The sequence below is a fragment of the Mya arenaria genome, chromosome 12 (assembly GCF_026914265.1).
Source record: "Mya arenaria isolate MELC-2E11 chromosome 12, ASM2691426v1".
In the NCBI taxonomy this organism is placed as follows: domain Eukaryota; kingdom Metazoa; phylum Mollusca; class Bivalvia; order Myida; family Myidae; genus Mya; species Mya arenaria.
In genome coordinates, this window is record NC_069133.1 from 37,851,968 (window position 1) to 37,877,986 (window position 26,019).

Sequence of the window (26,019 nt, forward strand, 5' to 3'; positions counted from 1 at the left end):
GATACAGGTCAGCAGAATAGTGCCGTACATGTATCATAATATTCCAAAATATATATTAATCCAGGACTAAATATGATAACTTTAGAAGTACGGAAGCTTCAGTGTTCAAAAGCTTACTTAATCAATGTTACCAACAAGGGTATGACAATGTCTTGAACATTTTCACAAATATACACACATTAAGAGATGACCTTCCAGGTATAAATATTGTTTAATACTCCCTTAATTGCTTTCAAATATGTTCAGTGAATTGATTTTGATTAAAATAGAACAAGATCAGATTGCCATATTTACTGAGATCCATTTTAGATAATTGATTATTAGAACCAGAGTCAGATCAGAGTGAAAATATCAACTTTACCCAGTAAATTTACATTTTACTGACCATTCCAAGGCGGTACCTAACAATCCTTGATAAGCATACCAAGTTGTTTTATTTAGTATATATGCACTGTATTGTTTGTGGAGATTTGTGCTGTTGTTCCATGTTTCCTGTTTGTGATTTTTGTGTGTTTGTGTTCTATGTCTTTGGCGTTTACCCTATGCCATTAAACGGGGTTTATGTTTAAACTTTTGGCTACTGAGCTTGTTTCTGTAGTTTTTCACACACGTATTCACTCAATGAACGAAATATTCGTTATGTATATTTCCTACCACAAATGAAGTATATAAGTCTTAATATGATAACTGTATGAAAATGGATGCTATTTTGCTAAGAAGCTAGCTGTATAAGATTTTATCAGTAAGGGTATGGCAATTCCATTTATCTTTTCAACAAAATGACACAACCAGAGATTAATATTACCTTTCAGGTTAATATCTGTAATAAAAAAAGCAAGAGAAGATAAAGCAAGCATCAAAAATAAAACGTTGTTTTTAGTTAATGGATATTATATATTATATATATATGAATCATGTGGTCTTTGCACGTAAGCCTAAACTCGTCCTTGTCAGCTGCAGATCACTATTTTCAGGTATAAATAAAATTAGCTCTGCCTATCCAGCGATACAGAATAACTTTTTAATAGGATATTGACACACAATTGTCTATACTTGTGACGAATACATCATATTTCAAAGCAATTTCACAATTGCAAATAGCTCATTGTGTTATTTGAATAAGTCATTAAAGGTCTAATACTGGATCGTACGAAAACGAGTGATCAATTCAGCAAACACCTTATCCCGTCATTAATGAGTTATGTATTGTTATTTTTACCACGACTAATCAATAGTGCTTTCATTAAGCATAATGCGTTCATTAGCGATAACTAACTGCTTTAACAATAGTTGTAAAAGATAGTTCAAGCGATTTGTTTTCTTTATTAATTTCAAAATGTTCCATTGAAGAAAACTAGAACATTTATTTTGCAGGCGTCATTTTTTACAATCTTTCATAACACTATTGATAGAAGTTCTAATTTTTGAGCTATTTATTGACATCATGCTCGGTACAAGGGTTATCCTTAGTTGATAATTAACCGACATACTAACCAAAATGCCCCGACAGAAATTCGGTTCACCACTGAACTTTTTTATGTAAGCCGATACCGGATAATTACTTCGGACATTCCTCAGAAGGGAAAGATCGATTTACATTCATTTTCAATAATACAATGATAAATACAGAGACAAGCCCAGTAGTCGAAAAGTCAGTAATAAACACTGCTAAGGGACACAAAGCAAGGACACGAACGACAAAGAACTATAGATAAAAAAACATTAACATCACTTACACAAATACAAACAACTGAAACAGACTAACACCACATGCACATATACAAACACAAAGTCACAAAAGTAAATGCATGATGAGCTATTTGGTGTTTTTATGAAATCCGTATGGAATATCATCCTGTATTTAATGCGTGAAAGTGTGATTAATAAGTTCAAAATGACACAACCTTTTCTTGACACATTTAGCCGTTTCAGGTACTCATTCTGAATCCTTATGTGTCTATCATGTACCTTGTTATGTAGAATTGTTCAGTAAACGTAGGGATATAGTGATAAGTGAAATCCTTTCATGTCCGGCTACGTACTAACATTCTGTTCACAAAATGATATTACAACAAGAAACAATTGTTGTTTCATGTAATGGTATCCTGTTTCTCTTGATAAATTATCAGTCAGCACCAAATCTGCTACCAACTCACAGACAAAGTCAGGGTCCACGGGGTTCCAACTCAGTAACATGAGAACTAGTTGAATGATAATTTTATGTCACGGAAACTTGTAAATAGTGTCTCAGATTTTCGCCGATCATTGCTTATAAACAGGGGAAATTCATAACGTGTTTTGAAGTTGTTTCAATTATGATTGAAATAACAGTAATATCAATAGATGGTTAGTTCGTCACATCATTCTTCACATTATAAGCCATGAAGAAATCATACATAATTGTTTCAAAATCCTTCAAAATAATGCACAGATGCCATTTGTTCAGTTGGTACAATGAAAAAACCTTTTCATATCAACTTTTATATCTGTAAAATTAGTTTAACTGATAGTATACATTTTGTTTTGTTTATTTTTTTTTAAAAATGGACTGCTAGAGACTATTCACTATATTATATAACTTGTCTAAGGTTTTCATAATGACTGGATATTTAATGTCACATCTCTTTGTCGATATGGTCACAGTTTATTGCAAGATATAGAAGACAATTGACGAAAACAACAACTTGTCCACAGTGGAAATTTAAATACATGTCTGTCGAGCTTATTGAATTATCTCTTTGACTTCGCCTTTGATTAATTGGAAAACAAATGAATACATGTTGTCAAGCAATACTGTTGATACTTCTGCTGTCTTAAACAACATATAAGTTATATTCCTGATTTGATCCATGTAATTAGCTCAAACATAATTTACTTCATGCTTATACATTGAAACAACAATGAACGCTAGAACGTAATGTTATTACATGACCTTAATCACGTTGGTTTGAAAGTTCGTTTTGTTTTCTGCATGGTTTCGGCATACTTTTATTAAAATAGCCAATGCTACAAACAGATGTTCTTATTTTCCCTCTTAAAACTGTATCCATGGTTAAGGTATTGTTCATACCAGGACTTAAATGTCGCCATTGATGAATATTAGAATGACATTACAACTGCATTCAAATATGTCAGCTGTAATTGTTCCTTTACAATAAAGCCCACAGCCAGGCCCCAGATAGGCGTCCAGATAAGCATCCGGACTTGCCTTTTCATTTGGATCACTTGTATACGATTGGAACACCTGCTGACTTCCAATTTAGCGTCCACTTGCTTTGCTTTCGGTAAAAAAACCCATACATGTATTTTTGAAGATATAATGGTTAAATCCATCGGGCTAAAGGTAAATTTACTTTGCGTTCATGTTAGTTACATAAACTCAAAACTGACTTAAAATTGGAAAATTCTTACCATTTATAATCATATTTTGACGCTAAAGACTCTTAATATCTAATAAATATATTGGGGGTGGTTGAAAGGTTCATAGTAAACAGTTTCTAACTTAAAGGTGGATTTTAAGAAAAAGAGATACAATTTCTTCCATGTTCTGAAAGTATAATCCATTGTCATAAAAACCGTGACATCGTGTCATCAAAGTAAGACCCCGTTGCACATGTAAAACTACGTTGTGTTTGTAAATGTGTACAGGTAGATACATTTATATATCTAACCTTAACCTGACATTGAGGTAATGATTTTTACCCACACTAACGAACATTTCTAATTCAAAGTTGCTTTTACACATATGTCGCGATTGATGCAGATTATACTATGAAAAGTTATTGAATTAGGCTATTTCCATGTTTGATTCACGTCGGGATTTAAATGATAACATTGTCGTGTGACTAAAATAATTATATGCATAGCATCAAATTGTGTATTAATGAATGTTGGTGTCAAAAATACTGTGTTTCCTACTATTTTCATGGGGTTATAATTTGCTGTTCGTTGTGGATTCGAGACACTATCTACAGGCTTCAGTGACACGTACTCGTCAGTTTAACTTTCCTCGTGTAACAGAGTTGGAACCCTGTGGGACCACTCACTACAAACACACACTATTGTTTTAACGAATGAACTGTAATTTATACTATATTGCACTTAAATGTTCACCAGCCTTTGAGAGAGAATGCATTGAAGCTTGTGATTTCCAAAACAATTTTTGTTTAGATAACGTCTCCAATAACATATTTGGACCATAATTTTACAAAACAAAATAATGACATGTCAAATATGTATATTGAAAAGAGACAACATAAAATAAAACGCTATACAATAAATAAAGCCTAAATACTTGAAAACAAATACAGAAAAATACCAATGATGGGAGGATCATTACTACTGATGCTTGAAGAGTCGATCCATGGAACCAATATCTGTTAAAGTTGAATGGAGATACTGGTTCAAGTCTGATATATATTCAGATATTTCTAGAGATTGCTGTGGACTTACAACATTTAATAGAACTTTGTAAAAGATTATTTTTTTGAAAAATGAATGAAATATTGAAACTTATATTAATTCTATTAGTCTCTTTAATTGCATCGATTCACTCGGAAAGTTATGAAAACGCGACAAAACTACGTGGGGATCTGCTTACTAACTATGAACGGTCCGTACGACCGCTAAAAAATCTAACTGGGGTTCTTAATATAAACACAACCGTTGCGCTGTACGCATTGCTCGACGTTGACAGTGTTAGAGGTGTTGTAACGTTAGTCCTAGCTTTGACCTGTAGCTGGTTTGACGAAAAACTGAAATGGAATCCTACCGATTACGACGGAATACAAAAAATCGACTTCTTCCAAAATGAGGTTTGGAAACCACCGATGACACTTTCAACCCCAGTCGAGTTCACGGTGTTGATTGACTCTAAAATGTTTGTCACCGTGTCGTCAGATGGGTTGGCCTTGACATTCAATGGAGAAGTCTTAGAAAGTAACTGTGAATTCAACATGCAGTTTTGGCCTTTTGATAAACAAATATGTGATGTCTGCTTTGTTCCCATGGGTTATCACCCCGATGAGGTGCAGTCAAATATTCCAGATCCGGGGATAACTCTTTTTAAGACCGGAAATTCTGAGTGGATCATTGAAAAGACTAGTTATTTCATTACCAATCGATACAGTCTGTCCGAGCCATGTTTCCGGTTCTATCTTCGACGAAAATCTACTTTCTACATGTTAACTATCATCGTTCCTATCGCGGGGATGATCATCACGAGTTCCCTCGTGTTTTTGCTACCAAACGAGTCAGGCGAACGAATCAGTTATTCGATTACCATCATGCTAGCTCTGGCCGTGTTTCAAACAGTCGTCGCTGATGAAATGCCGAAAACTTCTGAACCAACTGCCGTCATATGCGTATTTTTACTGATGGGCATGATCGTTAGCATGTTATCCATGGTGATAGTAATTCTGAATATGAGACTTCACCAAAAGAGCGACACGTCGCGCTTGGGCTCATGGTATACTCTTTTTGTAAAGATCATGGCACGTCAAGGCTGTAAGGGTCATTGTAGGAACAACCGTGTAGAAGACGATGTTAATGAAGACACTACGATGGCAGCAAACAATGCATTTGAAACGGAAAAGATGGGAAAATCCCGAAAGTTTATCGATTCAAAAGCTGACAAAAATGGTTTGGTGTTTGTAGAACCTATTGACAATAATGTAGATAATGAAAACAATTTTGAAACTGTTACTTGGAAAGATGTTAGCCATGCTGTGGACAATATGTGCTTCATTGTCATTGCTGTGTTTACAACAGTGGGATCTATCTGTTGCCTGATATACATGGCAGATTCATCCACGTATGTGGAGCCTTGAGTGATTAAGACTACTTTCAAATAACTTTGAACATTTGGCAAGTCTTAGCATGTTGTGTTTTTGTTGAAGGGGCAAAAGAGATGTTATTACAGTTCCATTAATTATTGACGTTATTAACTTATATTAATATTATAATTGACGATATTGTTATGCATCTGTGTCATCGTCGTTGACTATCTCATGCAAACACATTGGACATAAAAACAAAAACCGTTCAATAATTAACATGCAACTTGATATGCCTGTTGTACTTGTGAAGACCATAACACTTGTTTTCATAATGATTGATGAGTTATGCCCCTTTTTGACTAAATAGCAATAGTAGTTGGTGTTCTTTGCGAGTATCTAGAAATATTTTTTCAACAGTAGAATGAGTTGATTTGATTAGAGGTTTTTCCATGCAATTATTTATAATTGATTATGATGCCATAAGTCATATGTTATTAAACATATAAACAAGCAATAACTTAAACTATAATGATAAACTTTGTGTGTATGATCGCTTGAAATTACTGGCTATTGGTTTCTTATTAAAACTTCACAGAGGAATGATCGTATCACAACGTTTGTCCGTTGAATGGCCTGTTAAAGGGCATAACTGAGTAATACTCAAAATCATTTAAAAAAAAAAGAACTTAAATGTTCAAACCAAATAATATCGATATACCCACAATATAACCGAAGCCTACGCAGTGATTTCCCTTGACGTGCAGATAAAATCCCTTCGACCCTATAAGAACATAGCTTGATTCCAACTATATCGTTTTTTGAATCATAGTTTTATTCACGAATGGATGCAATACGTTGCTTAAAATCCATTAAATAATGACGTTATCAAAGTTTGTTTTCAAATGAAGCGAGGAATCTTTCCAAATTAAGTCACGTGATTTAATCATCAAAACCTGATTTGCATGACGACGGTGACTTCTGTACGACAAAAGCAAGAAACCGCTTAGTGGAGATTGTCAGAGTGTGGCTAGGGTTGTATAATTAAGTAGACTGAGATGAACATTTACTTCATGCTTTCTGATGGTTGATAAAAATTTATCGGTGATATATATTTGACATTTCACTGTTTTATAACAATGAAGTATGAAATAAATTGTAGTTATAAAATCTGACCATTTGTCTGTAAATCGTACACAGCTGGGATATTTCTTTTCAATGAAGTCATTTACGAAACTACGTGACATTAGCAATAGATTTAGTGTGCTTTTCAGATAAAATACTTATATTTGATGTTATTTTTCAAATACCTTTAAAACATGTGATAGAATGAAAAAAAAAGCGTGTCAGTTAGATATCCGTTATTTTTCATGTCTTTAACATCGAAAGTTATGCAATTGTGGCGCAGTGAAAATATGCCTTTCGGTCCTCTCTCGATTACACATCATTAATTTCTCACTAAATCCAATATCCAGTATCCTCTATTTGATTTAGTACTTAACTAAAGCCGTATACAAAATACAATACATTTACGCGTATTTCATAATTAAGAAACTACCGAAAAGATTTAACCAAAAGTAGAAACAGTCAGAATTGTTTGTCTGATGAAGGGGAAAAAGGGTAGGTATGGAGTTTTCACACCAGTTTAGAACGACTGTTTATATCTAATAAGTAGACATTAAAGACGTGACAGTGAGACTTATCAAACAAATACAATCTATAGAAACAGCGGGACCAAATGATATTATATTATATAGTATTTTCCCTTTACATATGCAACTGATAAATTATGTGTTTTGCTTGTACATTTGATAAATAAACTATTCATGAAACGGATAATATTCAAATTTCAGATATGAAACTTGTATTTCTTTAGAATAAATCTCCCAGACACAATTTGTTGACTGGCTACAGACCATTATTTTAAATCTTGTGTAACAAAAACACTAAAATTTAAATTCAGTTTCTTGTGCTTCGAACAAGGTTTACGAATCAAAGACTATAGTTGTTGACGCCAAAGAATTAAAAAATGGCTTGATAAAGCTTTTCTCGTAGAAGCTGTCAATATGTTTTGTAACGTATATATCACGTCGACAACCTGTTTACATGTTTAAATGTTACATTTATTCTCCGGAATATTCATCGGAATCGGAAAATAGACGCCATTTTGGTACGGTATAATTTTGGTGAATCGATATGGAAAAATATGGTGTCACCGCGTGACAAGTCCTGGACCAATGGCGTTGCGCCATTTATGTTCGAGGCGTGATATATACTAATACGTATAACATCGATTCCAAAGACAATTCGTACGATACGTGCGTTAATAAGATATTGACTGAGTGTGTAGTTCATGACTTAAAGGTCAGCGTGATTTCATTTTAAATTGTCCGGCTACTGGTCTTGTCCCTGTAGTTTTATTTTATCATTGATATCGTTTGAAATTGTTCAGTTCTCTATATGAATGTGTTCTGTTTGATACAAGTTATGCTCATGTATTCTATATTTGGCAGCGTTATGGGAAATCTAGAAAGGGTTCATATTCTTGAATGCAAAATGTTTATATGGTATTATCTTCAAGAAAAACTATTTTTTAACTATATTTATGTGGTAATTGACCAATGATCTTGTAGCTAATAAATTCTTGTAATTGTCATTGTTGTTGTCGTCGTGTTAATCCCGAGTAATTGGCCTTGCAACAAATATCAGCATTGACAGCATGTGTGCAAAATGAGACTGATTGTAACTGTTTCTTAGTTGTGATCAATGAATTTAGAATCGACATTCAGGCTGTTTCAAAGCCTTGACCCAGGCTAGCTTACACAGCTCATTAATAGTCGAAATGGTCATTACTGCGTCGATATTAAGGCTGTCACAAAATCTTGATCAACGCGAGCTTTTAAAGCTAGTGATTAGGCGGGACGGTCAATGTTGCGTCAATATTAAGGCTGTCACAAAATCTTGACCAACGCGAGCTTTTAAAGCTAGTGATTAGGCGAGATGGTCAATGTTGCGTCAATATTAAGGCTCTCACAAAATCTTGACCATCGCGAGCTTTTAAAACTAGTGATTAGGCGAGATGATCAATGTTGCGTCAATATTAAGGCTGTCACAAAATCTTGACCAACGCGAGCTTTTAAAGCTAATGATTAGGCGTGATGGTCAATGTTGCGTCAATATATATTAAGGCTGTCACAAAATCTTGGCTAACGCAAGCTTTTAAAGCTAGTGAATAGGCGATATGATCAATATTGCGTCAATATTAAGGCTGTCACAAAATCTTGGCTAACGCAAGGTTTTAAAGTTAGTGAATAGGCGAGGTGATCAATATTGCGTTAATGTTAAGGCTGCCACAAAATCTTGACTAACGCTGGCTGTCAAAGCAAGTGAAAAGGCGAGATGGTCAATGTATAAGGTTGTGACAGTATCTTGACTAACGCGAGCTTTTAATGCTAGTGAAAAGGCGAGATGGTCAATATTAAAGGCTGTCACAAAATTTTGACGCAGGCGGACTAATTAAGCTAGAGAAGAGACGTGATGGTAAATGTCACGTCGGCGTTAAAGATGTGACAACACTTTGACTCAGAAGGTCTAATGGAACTTATGGAAAGGTTGAGAAGTCTTAGTCGTGTCGATATTAAGATGGGACCAAAAACTTTACTCAGAAGGGCTATTGAAACTAGTTTAAAGGCTAGGCGGTCAATGTTGCGTCGATATTGAAGCTGTTCCAAAGCTTGGAACCATCCTGGCTTATATAGATAGACAAACGGTTAATTGCATTGACACATTCAGTATTGACAGTATTTTATGAAACAGGGTCCGTAAAACTAGCTACCAACAATAAGGAGCATTTTGAATTAATAAAGACAAGCTCACTCACTGAATCTGAGTCAATTCACTTAAACTTCTTGTCAACATATATCTCACATGCAAGAATGCACTACGGACACCCTGGAATAATAACAATGTCACATTTTGTTAATTATTTCGGGAATAATTAAAACAAATGATATGAATATATATATTATTTTGGCCGAAAAAAAAGGCTGCATAATTATTTCACACATATGATACAGAACAATAACAGCCAAATCACCCTTAAATCGAGGAAATATTAATTAAAACACAATACATTTAATTACAAATAAAAGATAAAATTACAATATCATACAGTGCATGAAGGGCGGGGAGGGAGGGTAAAAATATTCGACGACCGTTCCCACGACTTAAATTCTAACAATGAATGTGAGCGCCAAATTAAGGAAATCAAGCGAAGAATTACCGAAAAGGAATTAAAGGTACTAGAGGTACAAGAGTTATCTCCCTTATAATTAAGATTTTTGAAGCAAAAATGCAAATTAATATAGCCTTGTATTGCCTGGTAAGTAGACGTATTAGCTACACCATTGTTATAAACATAGTGACTACGTCTTCGGAGATAACAAAGTATAAGGTAATGACCCAAACTTTTATTCGACTGACTGTACTTGATTTGCTAGATATTGTAAATCGTGAGTTTCATTTCTTTACGAAAACATCGAAACACGATTATGATTAGCAACCGTGATTCCTATGGTCAGCTAAAACACACACCCAAGGTAGGTCCGTTGTTAAAATCACTACATTCTTTACCGAACCTTGTGTGATTCCTTGTTTTACCAATCTTTTGAGTAATTTACATCACACATTTACCTCTGTTCGTGTCAGCAAATGAAATAAAACGTATTTGTTCACGTAACTATCATGTATGCATTCAAAACGATCTTAACCAATTTATAGGACATCAAAATGCCATTATATATTTTAGAAATTGCAACAAAAACTTTTACGACATGGTGTCTTTCTTTTTTATTTTTTAAAGACTAGCGCACATACTGCATAATAAATGCAGTTGCCGAAATATATCATCTGCAAAGGGGTTTAATTTCCATACCTGCTATCTATGCATGTCCTCGAACCACACATCCAGCACCGACCATAATAGCGTTTATTTGAGATATGCGTCTTCCATCACAGAAGTGTAATTTTTATACGGGCAAATTGGTTGGTGTTGCATATTGTTGGTCTTTTCCATTCATTTAACCATATCCTCTCAAACATTCAAGCTTCTTTTGCAACCGTAAACTTAACAAGGAATCAACTTAAAAGGAGTTTCGATAAACGTAATAAAGAAGATATCACAAACCCCATTCGCGTAGCACGCTGAACAAGAGATTTGACAAGGATCAACGTCAAAATTTCATGTTTTCATTGTTATTGTGTTACATTCTTGGTAAAAAACAACATTCATTATTTTAAATTACACACACTCTACTGAAACGTTTTCGGATTAAAAGAACGATGCGGTAGATGTACGGTTGGTTCAGGAGGTGGGCGCTTGGTGTTGGATTAAGGGATCAGGACACAGCTGCTAAAAAGACGAAACAAAACATGCTAAATAGATTGGTTTGTTAAACATATTTGATTTCAGAATTTAAGTATACTAAACTAAATTTGAGAATAATAAAAGGACAAAATTAAGAAAGAAGCTTTAAAGCTAATAGAATAATCCTTATAGCAAGCTCATGTAACATTTACCTTTCGATTGCATGTTGCGTAAGGAAGTCAATATCAATGTTAATGTCAAATTTAGTTAAGATTGAAACATAGTTTATTGTTCACACACTTGCATTTTTCTCATATGATGCAGGTACATGTTGTAGAATAAGAAACCACTACACTCATGTATTTACATTCTCCCAATTATTTTGGTTTTCGGAACTAGGGGCATTTTAGAATAATGGCAATAGAAAGATTTACGGAGGTCCTTCACATGTTCCTTTAGATTACATCAACAGCGTCGCTAATATTAAACTTACGATCAAATTGATATATTGATATACGTGAGGCAATTTTCAGTGTTTTTCGGTTATGCGAGTAGTATTTGAGACCCTTTTATAGCACTAATGGCTTCCCCGCCCCTCCCCCACATTTGATATCCATCACCCCAACACAATTTAGTATAAACCCCAGCTTCATCAACCTCAATCGAAGCCTGTGAATGTCCTTATGAGAATAAGTTTTTTAGTAATTCCATCAACCAAGTAAAGTGCATCCTTTTAGTAATCCAATTCCCTAATAACGTTGTTATTGTTTGCGACAGGTTTGAGATGGGGATAGGTATGATGACAGACCAGCCAGTCAAATTTAAATTGATGTAGACATCATGCGTAATTAGTATTTCAGAATCACTTTATGAAAATCCATCCAAACTGTAGCATTGTTTGAGCGGGTTTGATCCTTTTAAGTTTATCTTTTCTGTTGTTTTTTCATTCCTAAATGACTATATTTCATGCCGGTTGTAAATTATTTCTGGTCACGGCCATGGGATTTTAACATTTTCCAATGAAACAACAACCTCTTCGTGTTTGTCGGTTGTTTGCTCTGTTATATTCCTGATTTGATCCATGTAATTAGCTCAAACATAATTTACTTCATGCTTATACATTGAAACAACATATAGTATACATGTATCATATATAGCTAGAACGTAATGTTATTACATGACCGTAATCACGTTGTTTTGAAAGTTCGTTTTTTTTTCTGCATGGTTTCGGCATACTTTTATTAAAATAGCCAATGCTACAAACAGATGTTCTTATTTTCCCTCTTAAAACTGTATCCATGGTTAAAGTATTGTTCATACCAGGACTTAAATGTCGCCATTGATGAATATTAGAATGACATTACAACTGCATTCAAATATGTCAACTGTAATTGTTCCTTTACAAAAAAAACCCCACAGCCAGGCCTCAGCTAGGCGTCCAGATAAGCATCCGGACTTGCCTTTTCATTTGGATCACTTGTATACGATTGGAACATCTGCTGACTTCCAATTTAGCGTCCACTTGCTTTGCTTTCGGTCAAACATATACATGTATTTTTGAAGATATAATGGTTAAATCCATCGGGCTAAAGGTAAATTTACTTTGCGTTCATGTTAGTTACATAAACTCAAAACTGACTTAAAATTGGAAAATTCTTACCATTTATAATCATATTTTGACGCTAAAGACTCTTAATATCTAATAAATATATTGGGGGTGGTTGAAAGGTTCATAGTAAACAGTTTCTAACTTAAAGGTGGATTTCAAGAAAAAGAGATACAATTTCTTCCATGTTCTGAAAGTATAATCCATCGTCATAAAAATCGTGGCATCGTGTCATGAAAGTAAGACCCCGTTGTTCATGTAAAACTACGTTGTTTTTGTAAATGTGTACACGTAGATACCTTTATATATCTAACCTTAACCTGACATTGAGTTGATGATTTTTACCCACACTAACGAACATTTCTAATTCAAAGTTGCTTTTACACATATGTCGCGATTGATGCAGATTATACTATGAAAAGTTATTGAATTAGGCTATTTCCATGTTTGATTCAAGTCGGGATTTAAATGATAACATTGTCGTGTGACTAAAATAATTATATGCATAGCATCAAATTGTGTATTAATGAATGTTGGTGTCAAAAATACTGTGTTTCCTACTATTTTCATGGGGTTATAATTTGCTGTTTGTTGTGGATTCGAGATACTATCTACAGGCTTCAGTGACACGTACTCGTCAGTTAAACTTTCCTCGTATAACAGAGTTGGAACCCTGTGGGACCACTCACTACAAACACACACTATTGTTTTAACGAATGAACTGTAATTTATACTATATTGCACTTAAATGTTCACCACCCTTTGAGAGAGAACGCATTGAAGCTTGTGATTTCCAATACAATTTTTGTTTAGATAACGTCTCCAATGACATATTTGGACCAGACTTTTACAAAACAAAATAATTACATGTCAAATATGTATATTGAAAAGAGACAACATAAAATAAAACGCTATACAATAAATAAATCCTAAATATTTGAAAACAAAGTACAGAAAAATACCAATGATGGGAGGATTATTACTACTGATGCTTGAAGAGTCGATCCACGGAATCAATATCTGTTAAAGTTGAATGGAGATACTGGTTCAAGTCTGATATATATTCAGATATTTCTAGAGATTGCTGTGGACTTACAACATTGAATAGAACTTTGTAAAAAAATTTTTTTTAAAGATGAATGAAATATTGAAACTTATATTAATTCTATTAGTCTCTTTAATTGCATCGATTCACTCGGAAAGTTATGAAAACGCGACAAAACTACGTGGGGATCTGCTTACTAACTATGAACGGTCCGTACGACCGCTAAAAAATCTAACTGGGGTTCTTAATATAAACACAACCGTTGCGCTGTACGCATTGCTCGACGTTGACAGTGTTAGAGGTGTTGTAACGTTAGTCCTAGCTTTGACCTGTAGCTGGTTTGACGAAAAACTAAAATGGAATCCTACCGATTACGACGGAATACAAAAAATCGATTTCTTCCAAAATGAGGTTTCGAAACCACCCATGACACTTTCAACCCCAGTCGAGTTCACGGTGTTGATTGACTCTAAAATGTTTGTCACCGTGTCGTCAAATGGGTTGGCATTGGCATTCAATGGAGAAGTCTTAGAAAGTAACTGTGAATTTAACATGCAGTTTTGGCCTTTTGATAAACAAATATGTGATGTCTGCTTTGTTCCTATGGGTTATCACCCCGATGAGGTGCAGTCAAATATTCCAGATCCGGGGATAACTCTTTTTAAGACCGGAAATGCTGAGTGGATCATTGAAAAGACTAGTTATTTCATTACCAATCGATACAGTCTGTCCGAGCCATGTTTCCGGTTCTATCTTAGACGAAAATCTACTTTCTACATGTTAACTATCATCGTTCCTATCGCGGGGATGATCATCACGAGTTCCCTCGTGTTTTTGCTACCAAACGAGTCAGGCGAACGAATCAGTTATTCGATTACCATCATGCTAGCTCTGGCCGTGTTTCAAACAGTCGTCGCTGATGAAATGCCGAAAACTTCTGAACCAACTGCCGTCATATGCGTATTTTTACTGATGGGCATGATCGTTAGCATGTTATCCATGGTGATAGTAATTCTGAATATGAGACTTCACCAAAAGAGCGACACGTCGCGCTTGGGCTCATGGTATACTCTTTTTGTAAAGATCATGGCACGTCAAGGCTGTAAGGGTCATTGTAGGAACAACCGTGTAGAAGACGATGTTAATGAAGACAACACGATGGCAGCAAACAATGCATTTGCAACGGAAAAGATGGGAAAATCCCGAAAGTTTATCGATTCAAAAGCTGACAAAAATGGTTTGGTGTTTGTAGAACCTATTGACAATAATGTAGATAATGAAAACAATTTTGAAACTGTTACTTGGAAAGATGTTAGCCATGCTGTGGACAATATGTGCTTCATTGTCATTGCTGTGTTTACAACAGTGGGATCTATCTGTTGCCTGATATACATGGCAGATTCATCCACGTATGTGAAGCCTTGAGTGATTAATACTACTTTCAAATAACTTTGAACATTTGGCAAGTCTTAGCATGTTGTGTTTTTGTTGAAGGGGCAAAAGAGATGTTATTACAGTTCCATTAATTATTGACGTTATTAACTTATATTAATATTATAATTGACGATATTGTTATGCATCTGTGTCATCGTCGTTGACTATCTCATGCAAACACATTGGACATAAAAACAAAAACCGTTCAATAATTAACATGCAACTTGATATGCCTGTTGTACTTGTGAAGACCATAACACTTGTTTTCATAATGATTGATGAGTTATGCCCCTTTTTGACTAAATAGCAATAGTAGTTGGTGTTCTTTGCGAGTATCTAGAAATATTTTTTCAACAGTAGAATGAGTTGATTTGATTAGAGGTTTTTCCATGCAATTATTTATAATTGATTATGATGCCATAAGTCATATGTTATTAAACATATAAACAAGCAATAACTTAAACTATAATGATAAGCTTTGTGTGTATGATCGCTTGAAATTACTGGCTATTGGTTTCTTATTAAAACTTCACAGAGGAATGATCGTACCACAACAGCGTTTGTCCGTTGAATGGCCTGTTAAAGGGCATAACTGAGTAATACTCAAAATCATTTAAAAAAAAGAACTTACATGTTCAAACCAAATAATATCGATATACCCACAATATAACCGAAGCTTACGCAGTGATTTCCCTTGACGTGCAGATAAAATCCCTTCGACCCTATAAGAACATAGCTTGATTTCAACTATATCGTTTTTTGAATCATAGTTTTATACACGAATGGATGCAATACGTTGCTTAAAATACATTAAATAATGATGTTATCAAAATTTGTTTTCAAATGAAGCGAGGAATCTTTCCAAATTAAGTCACGTGATTTAATCATCAAAACCTGATTTGCATGACGACGGTGACTTCTGTACGACAAAAGCAAGAAACCGCTTAGTGGAGATTGTCAGAGTGTGGCTAGGGTTGTATAATTAAGTAGACTGAGATGAACATTTACTTCATGCTTTCTGATGGTTGATAAAAAATTATCGGTGGTATATATATTTGACATTTCACTGTTTTATAACAATGAAGTATGAAATAAATTGTAGTTATAAAATCTGACCATTTGTCTGTAAATCGTACACAGCTGGGGTATTTCTTTTCAATGAAGTCATTTACGAAACTACGTGACATTAGCAATAGATTTAGTGTGCTTTTCAGATAAAATACTTATATTTGACGTTATTTTTCAAATACCTTTAAAACATGTGATAGAATGAAAAAAAGCGTGTCAGTTAGATATCCGTTATTTTTCATGTCTTTAACATCGAAAGTTATGCAATTGTGGCGCAGTGAAAATATGCCTTTCGGTCCTCACTCGATTACACATCATTAATTTCTCACGAAATCCAAAATCCAGTATCCTCTATTTGATTTAGTACTTAACTAAAGCCGTATACAAAATACAATACATTTACGCGTATTTCATAATTAAGAAACTACCGAAAAGATTTAACCAAAAATATTGTTTGTCTGATGAAGGGAAAAAAGGGTAGGCATGGAGTTTTCAAACCAGTTTAGAACGACTGTTTATATCTAATAAGTAGACATTAAAGACGTGACAGTGAGACTTATCAAACCAATACAATCTATAAAAACAGCGGGACCAAATGATATTATATTATATAGTATTTGCCTCTTACTTATGCAACTGATGAATTATGTGTTTTGCTTGTACATTTGATAAATAAACTATTCATGAAACGGATAATATTCAAATTTCAGATATGAAACTTGTATTTCTTTAGAATAAATCTCCCTGACACAATTCACTGGCTACAGACCATTATTTTAAATCTTGTGTAACAAAAACACTAAAATTTAAATTCAGTTTCTTGTGCTTCAAACAAGGTTTACAAATCAAAGACTATAGCTGTTGACGCCAAAGAATTAAAAAATGGCTTGATAAAGCTTTTCTCGTAGAAGCTGTCAATATGTTTTGTAACGTATATATCACGTCGACAACCTGTTTACATGTTTAAATGTTACATTTATTCTTCGGAATATTCATCGGAATCGGAAAATAGACGCCATTTTGGTACGGTATAATTTTGGTGAATCAATATGGAAAAATATGGTTTCACCGCGTGACAAGTCCTGGACCAATGGCGTTGCGCCATTTATGTTCGAGGCGTGATATATACTAATACGTATAACATCGATTCCAAAGACAATTCGTACGATACGTGCGTTAATAAGATATTGACTGAGTGTGTAGTTCATGACTTAAAGGTCAGCGTGATTTCATTTTAAATTGTCCGGCTACTGGTCTTGTCCCTGTAGTTTTATTTTATCATTGATATCGTTTGAAATTGTTCAGTTCTCTATATGAATGTGTTCTGTTTGATACAAGTTATGCTCATGTATTCTATATTTGGCAGCGTTATGGGAAATCTAGAAAGGGTTCATATTCTTGAATGCAAAATGTTTATATGGTATTATCTTCAAGAAAAACTATTTTTTAACTATATTTATGTGGTAATTGACCAATGATCTTGTAGCTAATAAATTCTTGTAATTGTCATTGTTGTTGTCGTCGTGTTAATCCCGAGTAGTAGGCCTTGCAACAAATACTTGTATAAAAATCAGCATTGACAGCATGTGTGCAAAATGAGACTGATTGTAACTGTTTTTAGTTGTGATCAATGAATTTAGAGTCGACATTCAGGCTGTTTCAAAGCCTTGACCCAGGCTAGCTTACACAGCTCATGAATAGTCGAAATGGTCATTACTGCGTCGATATTAAGGCTGTGACAAAATCTTGACCAACGCGAGCTTTTAAAGCTAGTGATTAGGCGTGATGGTCAATATTAAGGCTGTCACAAAATCTTGACCAACGCGAGCTTTTAAAGCTAGTGATTAGGCGAGATGGTCAATGTTGCGTCAATATTAAGGCTGTCACAAAATCTTGGCTAACGCAAGCTTTTAAAGCTAGTGAATAGGCGAGATGATCAATATTGCGTTAATGTTAAGGCTGCCACAAAATCTTGACTAACGCGAGCTTTTAAAGCTAGTGATTAGGCGTGATGGTCAATGTTGCGTCAATATTAAGGCTGTCACAAAATCTTGGCTAACGCATGCTTTTAAAGCTAGTGATTAGGCGTGATGGTCAATGTTGCGTCAATATTAAGGCTGTCACAAAATCTTGGCTAACGCAAGCTTTTAAAGCTAGTGATTAGGCGTGATGGTCAATGTTGCGTCAATATTAAGGCTGTCACAAAATCTTGACTAACGCATGCTTTTAAAGCTAGTGATTAGGCGTGATGGTCAATGTTGCGTCAATATTAAGGCTGTCACAAAATCTTGGCTAACGCATGCTTTTAAAGCTAGTGATTAGGCGTGATGGTCAATGTTGCGTCAATATTAAGGCTGTCACAAAATCTTGGCTAACGCAAGCTTTTAAAGCTAGTGAATAGGCGAGATGGTCAATATTGCGTTAATGTTAAGGCTGTCACAAAATCTTGACTAACGCTGGCTGTCAAAGCAAGTGAAAAGGCGAGATGGTCAATATTGCGTTAATGTTAAGGCTGTCACAAAATCTTGACTAACGCATTCTTTTAAAGCTAGTGATTAGGCGTGATGGTCAATGTTGCGTCAATATTAACGCTGTCACAAAATCTTGGCTAACGCATGCTTTTAAAGCTAGTGATTAGGCGTGATGGTCAATGTTGCGTCAATATTAAGGCTGTCACAAAATCTTGGCTAACGCAAGCTTTAAAAGCTAGTGAATAGGCGAGATGGTCAATATTGCGTTAATGTTAAGGCTGTCACAAAATCTTGGCTAACGCAAGCTTTTAAAGCTAGTGAATAGGCGAGATGATCAATATTGCGTTAATGTTAAGGCTGCCACAAAATCTTGACTAACGCTGGCTGTCAAAGCAAGTGAAAAGGCGAGATGGTCAATATTAAAGGCTGTCACAAAATCTTGACGCAGGCCAACTAATTAAGCTAGAGAAGAGACGTGATGGTAAATGTCACGTCGGCGTTAAAGATGTGACAACACTTTGACTCAGAAGGTCTAATGGAACTTATGAAAAGGTTGAGAAGTCTTAGTCGTGTCGATATTAAGATGGGACCAAAAACTTTACCCAGAAGGGCTATTGAAACTAGTTTAAAGGCTAGGTGGTCAATGTTGCGTCGATATTGAAGCTGTTCCAAAGCTTGGACCCATCCTGGCTTATATAGATAGACAAACGGTTAATTGCATTGACACATTCAGTATTGACAGTTTTTTATGAAACAGGGTCCGTAAAACTAGCTACCAACAATAAGGAGCATTTTGAATTAATAAAGACAAGCTCACTCACTGAATCTGAGTCAATTAACTTAAACTTCTTGTCAACATATATCTTACATGTAAGAATGCGCTATGGACACCCTGGAATAATAACAATGTCACACTTTGTTAATTATTTCGGGAATAATTAAAACAAATGATATGAATATATATTTTATTTTGGCCGAAAAAAAGGCTGCATAATTATTTCACACATATGATACAGAACAATAGCAGCCAAATCACCCTTAAATCGGGGAAATATTAATTAAAACACAATACATTTAATTACAAATAAAAGATAAAATTACAATATCATACAGTGCATGAAGGGCGGGGAGGGAGGGTAAAAATATTCGACGACCGTTCCCGCGACTTAAATTCTAACAATGAATGTGAGCGCCAAATTAATGAAATCAAGCGAAGAATTACCGAAAAGGAATTAAAGGTACTAGAGGTACAAGAGTTATCTCCCTTATAATTAAGATTTTTGAAGCAAAAATGCAAATTAATATAGCCTCGTATTACCTGGTAAGTAGACGTATTAGCTACACCATTGTTATAAACATAGTGACTACGTCTTCGGAGATAACAAAGTATAAGGTAATGACCCAAACTTTTATTCGACTGACTGTCCTTGATTTGCTAGATATTGTAAATCGTGAGTTTCATTTCTTTACGAAAACATCGAAACACGATTATGATTAGCAACCGTGATTCCTATGGTCAGCTAAAACACACACCCAAGGTAGGTCCGTTGTTAAAATCACTACAGTCTTTACCGAACCTTGTGTGATTCCTTGTTTTACCAATCTTTTGAGTAATTTACATCACACATTTACCTCTGTTCGTGTCAGCAAATGAAATAAAACGTATTTGTTCACGTAACTATCTTGTATGCATTCAAAACGATCTTAACCAATTTATAGGACATCAAAATGCCATTATATGTTTTAGAAATTGCAACAAAATCTTTTACGACATGGTGTCTTTCTTTTTTTAATTTTTAAAGACTAGCGCACATACTGCATAATAAATGCAGTTGCCGAAATATATCATCTGCAAAGGGGTTTAATTTCCATACCTGCTATCTATGCATGTCCTCGATCCACACATCCAGCACCGACCATAATAGCGTTTATTTGAGATATGCGTCTTCCATCACAGAAGTGTAATTTTTATACGGACAAATTGGTTGGTGTTGCATATTGTTGGTCTTTTCCATTCATTTAACCATATCCCCTCAAACATTCAAGCTTCTTTTGCAACCGTGAACTTAACAAGGAATCAACTTAAAAGGAGTTTCGATGAACGTAATAAAGAAGATACCACAAACCCCATTCGCGTAGCACGCTGAACAAGAGATTTGACAAGGATCAACGTCAAAATTTCATGTTTTCATTGTTATTTTGTTACATTCTTGGTGAAAAACAACATTCATAATTTTAAATTACACACACTCTACTGAAACTTTTTCGGATTAAAAGAACGATGCGGTAGATGTACGGTTGGTTCAGGAGGTGGGCGCTTGGTGTTGGATTAAGGGATCAGGACACAGCTGCTAAAAAGACGAAACAAAACATGCTAAATAGATTGGTTTGTTAAACATATTTGATTTCAGAATTTAAGTATACTAAACTAAATTTGAGAATAATAAAAGGACAAAATTAAGAAAGAAGCTTTAAAGCTAATAGAATAATCCTTATAGCAAGCTCATGTAACATTTACCTTTCGATTGCATGTTGCGTAAGGAAGTCAATATCAATGTTAATGTCAAATTTAGTTAAGATTGAAACATAGTTTATTGTTCACACACTTGCATTTTTCTCATATGATGCAGGTACAATTAAGAAACCACTACACTCATGTATTTACATTCTCCCAATTATTTTGGTTTTCGGAACTAGGGGCATTTTAGAATAATGGCAATGGAAAGAGGTCCTTCACATGTTCCTTTAGATTAGATCAACAGCGTCGCTAATATAAAACTTACGATCAAATTGATATATTGATATACGTGAGGCAATTTTCAGTGTTTTTAGGTTATGCGAGCAGTATTTGAGACCCTTTTATAGCACTAATGGCTTCCCCGCCCCTCCCCCACATTTGATATCCATCACCCCAGCACAATTTAGTATAAACCCCAGCTTCATCAATCTCAATCGAAGCCTGTGAATGTCCTTATGGGAATAAGTTTTTAAGTAATTCCATCAACCAAGTAAAGTGCATCCTTTTAGTAATCCAATTCCTTAATAACGTTGTTATTGTTTGCGACAGGTTTGAGATGGGGATGGGGATGCTGACAGACCAGCCAGTCAAACTTAAATTGATGTAGACATCATGCGGTAATTAGTATTTCAGAATCACTTTATGAAAATCCATCCAAACTGTAGCATTGTTTGAGCGGGTTTGATCCTTTTAAGTTTATCTTTTCTGTTGTTTTTTCATTCCTAAATGACTATATTTCATGCCGGTTGTAAATTATTTCTGGTCACGGCCATGGGATTTTAACATTTTCCAATGAAACAACAACCTCTTCGTGTTTGTTGGTTGTTTGCTCTGTATGTGAGCATAAAATTAAGAACTAATTCTTTAAGCAGTAAAACAAAATTCATTTATGATGAAGATTGATGATTTATTTAGTGTTCATTTAATTTCAGCTTTTGGACAAGAAAAAAACATATACTTCAACAATCATGGAAACAAAATGCAATGAAAGTCCTATTTTAACGAAATACTACAACTCACTCTTTTTACCTTTCTAATTCACATATAATAATTCATTTAGGTGTTTAAAATTGAGTTACTTAAACTATCTCAAGGCAGATGGAATAAAAAGTGTGCCGGTTACATTAAGGTTTTTGACTTATCTCCCAATACTTCTTAAAGTGACACTCTTATTCAAAATCAATACATACACATGTATAACAAACATAACATTGAGTGATAAATCTTAAACTTTTTACTAAATAATGCATTTATGAAAAATATTAACTACTGATAACAAGATGGTAGAAGTGTTTTTAATATCTAAAATCAAAACAATATTAAATGATTGGTGAATGCTAAAAGATTTACTGTGATCTGCTATCGTCTCGTAAGGTAGAAATACCGTGTTTTCTGCACCTTTCTTTCAAATTAAACTCGGTATCCTTCATAAGAACCATTGTTTCCGACATTTATTAAAGCATTTTGTTAAATTAAAACAATCATGTTAATTTTGGTAAATCTTATTTGGGAGTAAGATTGCATCTTTAATACATTTAAACATTCTGTAAAAACACAAATGTATTGTTTCTTTTTTAATAGCCACCTGGTTGCTGAAGCTCTAGAGGACCTTTAAGGACGAAATAGTTTTGTGTTGAATTCCATACCGCCACCAGAGAATGTCTTCAAGTAAGAAGAGATTCTAAGCATTTGCATTACTGACTCCTCAAAATGCTTCTTTGAAGTCAATAGCCTTGTAGTTGTTAAATAGTCGTTGCAAAATATCCAAACGTTATAATTTCATCTATTTTGTCTTGATCTTTGAATGTATGAAATTACACTATGTGACTAATCAAATTTATGACACCATATATAATTGTGTATGCCTCACATATAATATAATAACTGGCATTTTGCATATCTTGACAGCAGTAGATAGTAGTTTTATTCTATTAAAACAGTTATAAGCTTTTATGTTATTTGCAGATTCTAATGTGCCAGCAGCCTGAAGTGATCCAACAATCTGAAAGTTGGAATGGATGCAGCACAGAATCACATAAGAGAATGAAAATGTTAGTCACCCCTGTCAAACTTGTTGGTGTGTAAATAATACAAAGTGTGACAATTAAAACAAACGTGTTATAATTGAATATAGACTATTGCAACACGCCGTTCTTCTAATTTTGTGCCAAATTTAGCATTTAAAACCAGATACTTTCAGTTTTTGTTTGTTTGTTTTTTCGGTTTCTTTTATTGCATGATTTTTTCGAGAAGCAATCAGTTCGGCATATAGTAATTCTTATGAATCCATCAATCAATCAATGAATCCAATATCACTATTTGTATATTGTTCAACTGATATGTTAAATATTTAACATCTAGCTGTCAGTACAGAAAACATTGCTTGTGCTTTTGAGAACACTGAATATTATCAACATAATTTGACACTGTATCGCAAGCATTTTTTTTCAGATTTATCGATATAAATTAATAGCCTATATTTGTTTATATTAACAAATGTGCATAATTATGGCATTCTGTGTAAGAAATACAATCTTATCTTTATCATTAAGACAATTGTTTCCGTAAATGAATGCTTATGGAATGGAAATTGGAGCTTGCTCCATTTGCTGGTACACTCAACAAATAATATGAAATAGTACTAAGTAAGCTCAGCTGTCAGTTGTGATATTCACTGGGTTCTTATTTGATAGGAAATCAGGTTCATACTTTAAATGCCCAGAATGTTTAAGAGTTTAATAAATGCGTATAAAACAGTCTCAGATAATGTTTGATAAAACCCCAATGTCCAACATAATCAGTGACTTGATTACTTTTTTGTGTATGCCATATAGGCGATAAATTTTGAATATACTTTCAGCTTTGTTAAATGTTGATTGTAATTCCAATTTATCATTTGTTTTATCATCCTGTGAGTTAAAATATTATGTGAGGGTTACTAGTCATTTGTTTGTATCTATGCCTTCGTAAGTTTCAACTACTCTAACATAATGGGTCTTTAAGAAAGTCCCATGATATGGTAATTTGGTTTTTACTATTTCAATGCTTAATTCAGAATATACTTGATGTCAATTTAGATATACATACATACAATAATAATAATAATAATAATAATAATAATAATAATAATAATAATAATAATAATAATAAAAATAATAATAAAAATAATAATATAATATGATAACTTTACATCGATAAAACATATTGGTCCTTAAGAAGTCTAGGAAACTCTAAGAAACTACCGAAACAAATACCCAAATGGAGAAAACAAGCAATAGTCAGTACCTTTTCTGATGGCGGAAAATATAGGGTGGTTATGGTAACTGGAAGGCCTGAAGAAGTCTAAGGGTTTGAACTGTTTGAACTTAATAAGTGGAGATTGATGAAGCCATGGTGAGACTTTTTATTAAACAAATGCAAACTAAATAAACAGCGGAAATTGATGATAGTATTTCAAGGTGTTTTTCTTCACTCATGCAACGGATGAAGTATATGTTTTACTTGTATGTTTGTGAAATGAACTGTATATGGTAAGATTTTATTCAAATCTCTTCTGCGAAACTCGTGCATCTCTGAAATAAATAATCCTGATATTCCGATACTTTGTTAACTAACGGCCTTTTAGTCAGACATATTAAATATATAAAATAGCAGTAACAAAAAACGGTTAAATTTACTTTAAGGACTTTGTGATACTTACAAAGTTAACGAAACAAAAACAAAAAGGTGTTGATACTCAAGAATGGGAACTTGGTTCGATACTTTACCGTACATTTTAAGTGCTGGCACTGTTATTCCAGCTTGATTCACTCGTTTGCAGGCGATTTTTGTAAACGGTCTTTAAGAACTCGAAATGACTTGATCAGTTTATATATTATGATTTTGCTTATAAGGCAAAAAGTTTTAATTTTGTAGTTATTGAGAAATGTTGGTACAAGTATGAGGTTATAGCCATACAAACTAGTTTGAAGGCCTAGTGTAAGGAATGTTTGGCATGATAATCCCCTGGCCCCAATTTCTCCAAACTTCTTCAGCTAAACAGGCGTAAGAAGCTTATTTCAAATGGCCAAAATATATACTTAAATTGAATTTTGATAATTGAAAAATGGTTTATTGTGATAATCATAAAGATAAATTCTATTAAAGAAGTAAATATTACACAAATTATTGAAAAAAAATGAGCTTAGCTTAATCCTGTCATAAGGGACTTAAGAAGTTTCGAGAAATTGTGGCCAGCTGAGCACCTCCTGCTAATTGCACTGGTGTCACAGTAGGGTCAATTTCCTGTGTATTCATTTATTGGCTTAGGGCCATTTAGGGTTCATTTTTATAATAAAACATCCAAAACTGCACAACAGGATTCTCAGATTGGAGATCTGATAAGACAATTAGGCAATACAATTAAGATCAATTAACAGAGGTTGTGAACAAATACAAGGTTGTTTTTTAGGGGGGATGGGGGGTCACTTATGCATGTGTGGTGTTTGCCTTTGTGTATGTGCTGTATAAACGTTTGTGTCTTATTCCTTGTCGTTTGGTCCTCTCAATAGGGCATATTTTTGAATTATCGACTACAGAGATTGTCCTTGTAAGTTTTATTATATTACTGATAAAACTGCTATCTTAGAAGTTGTTAAAAACTGTTTTTATCTTTGGCTTTACTTACACATAACAACTTATGTTAAATTGTGTTTTATTTAAAGTGACACTCTTATTCAAAATAAATACATATACATGT

General features: G+C 34.1%; 2 protein-coding genes across 2 annotated transcripts; both read left to right on the forward strand.

Moving 5' to 3' along the window:
- Positions 1–4,176: 4,176 nt before the first annotated feature.
- On the forward strand, positions 4,177–7,670 carry LOC128210940 (acetylcholine receptor subunit alpha-like). The gene has a single exon (XM_052915285.1). It carries the CDS (start codon positions 4,494–4,496, stop codon positions 5,826–5,828), a length of 1,335 nt encoding a protein of 444 aa, XP_052771245.1. The 5' UTR covers positions 4,177–4,493; the 3' UTR covers positions 5,829–7,670.
- A 6,546-nt stretch (positions 7,671–14,216) lies between these two features.
- On the forward strand, positions 14,217–15,215 carry LOC128210657 (neuronal acetylcholine receptor subunit alpha-6-like). The gene has a single exon (XM_052915009.1). The coding sequence runs from the start codon at positions 14,217–14,219 to the stop codon at positions 15,213–15,215; it is 999 nt and encodes a 332-aa protein (XP_052770969.1).
- The last annotated feature ends 10,804 nt before the right edge of the window (positions 15,216–26,019 follow it).

What these genes read in the sequence shown, in the direction of transcription:
- LOC128210940 (XM_052915285.1), top strand. Translation starts at nt 4,494, where the DNA reads ATGAATGAAATATTGAAACTTATATTAATTCTATTAGTCTCTTTAATT.
- LOC128210657 (XM_052915009.1), top strand. Translation starts at nt 14,217, where the DNA reads ATGACACTTTCAACCCCAGTCGAGTTCACGGTGTTGATTGACTCTAAA.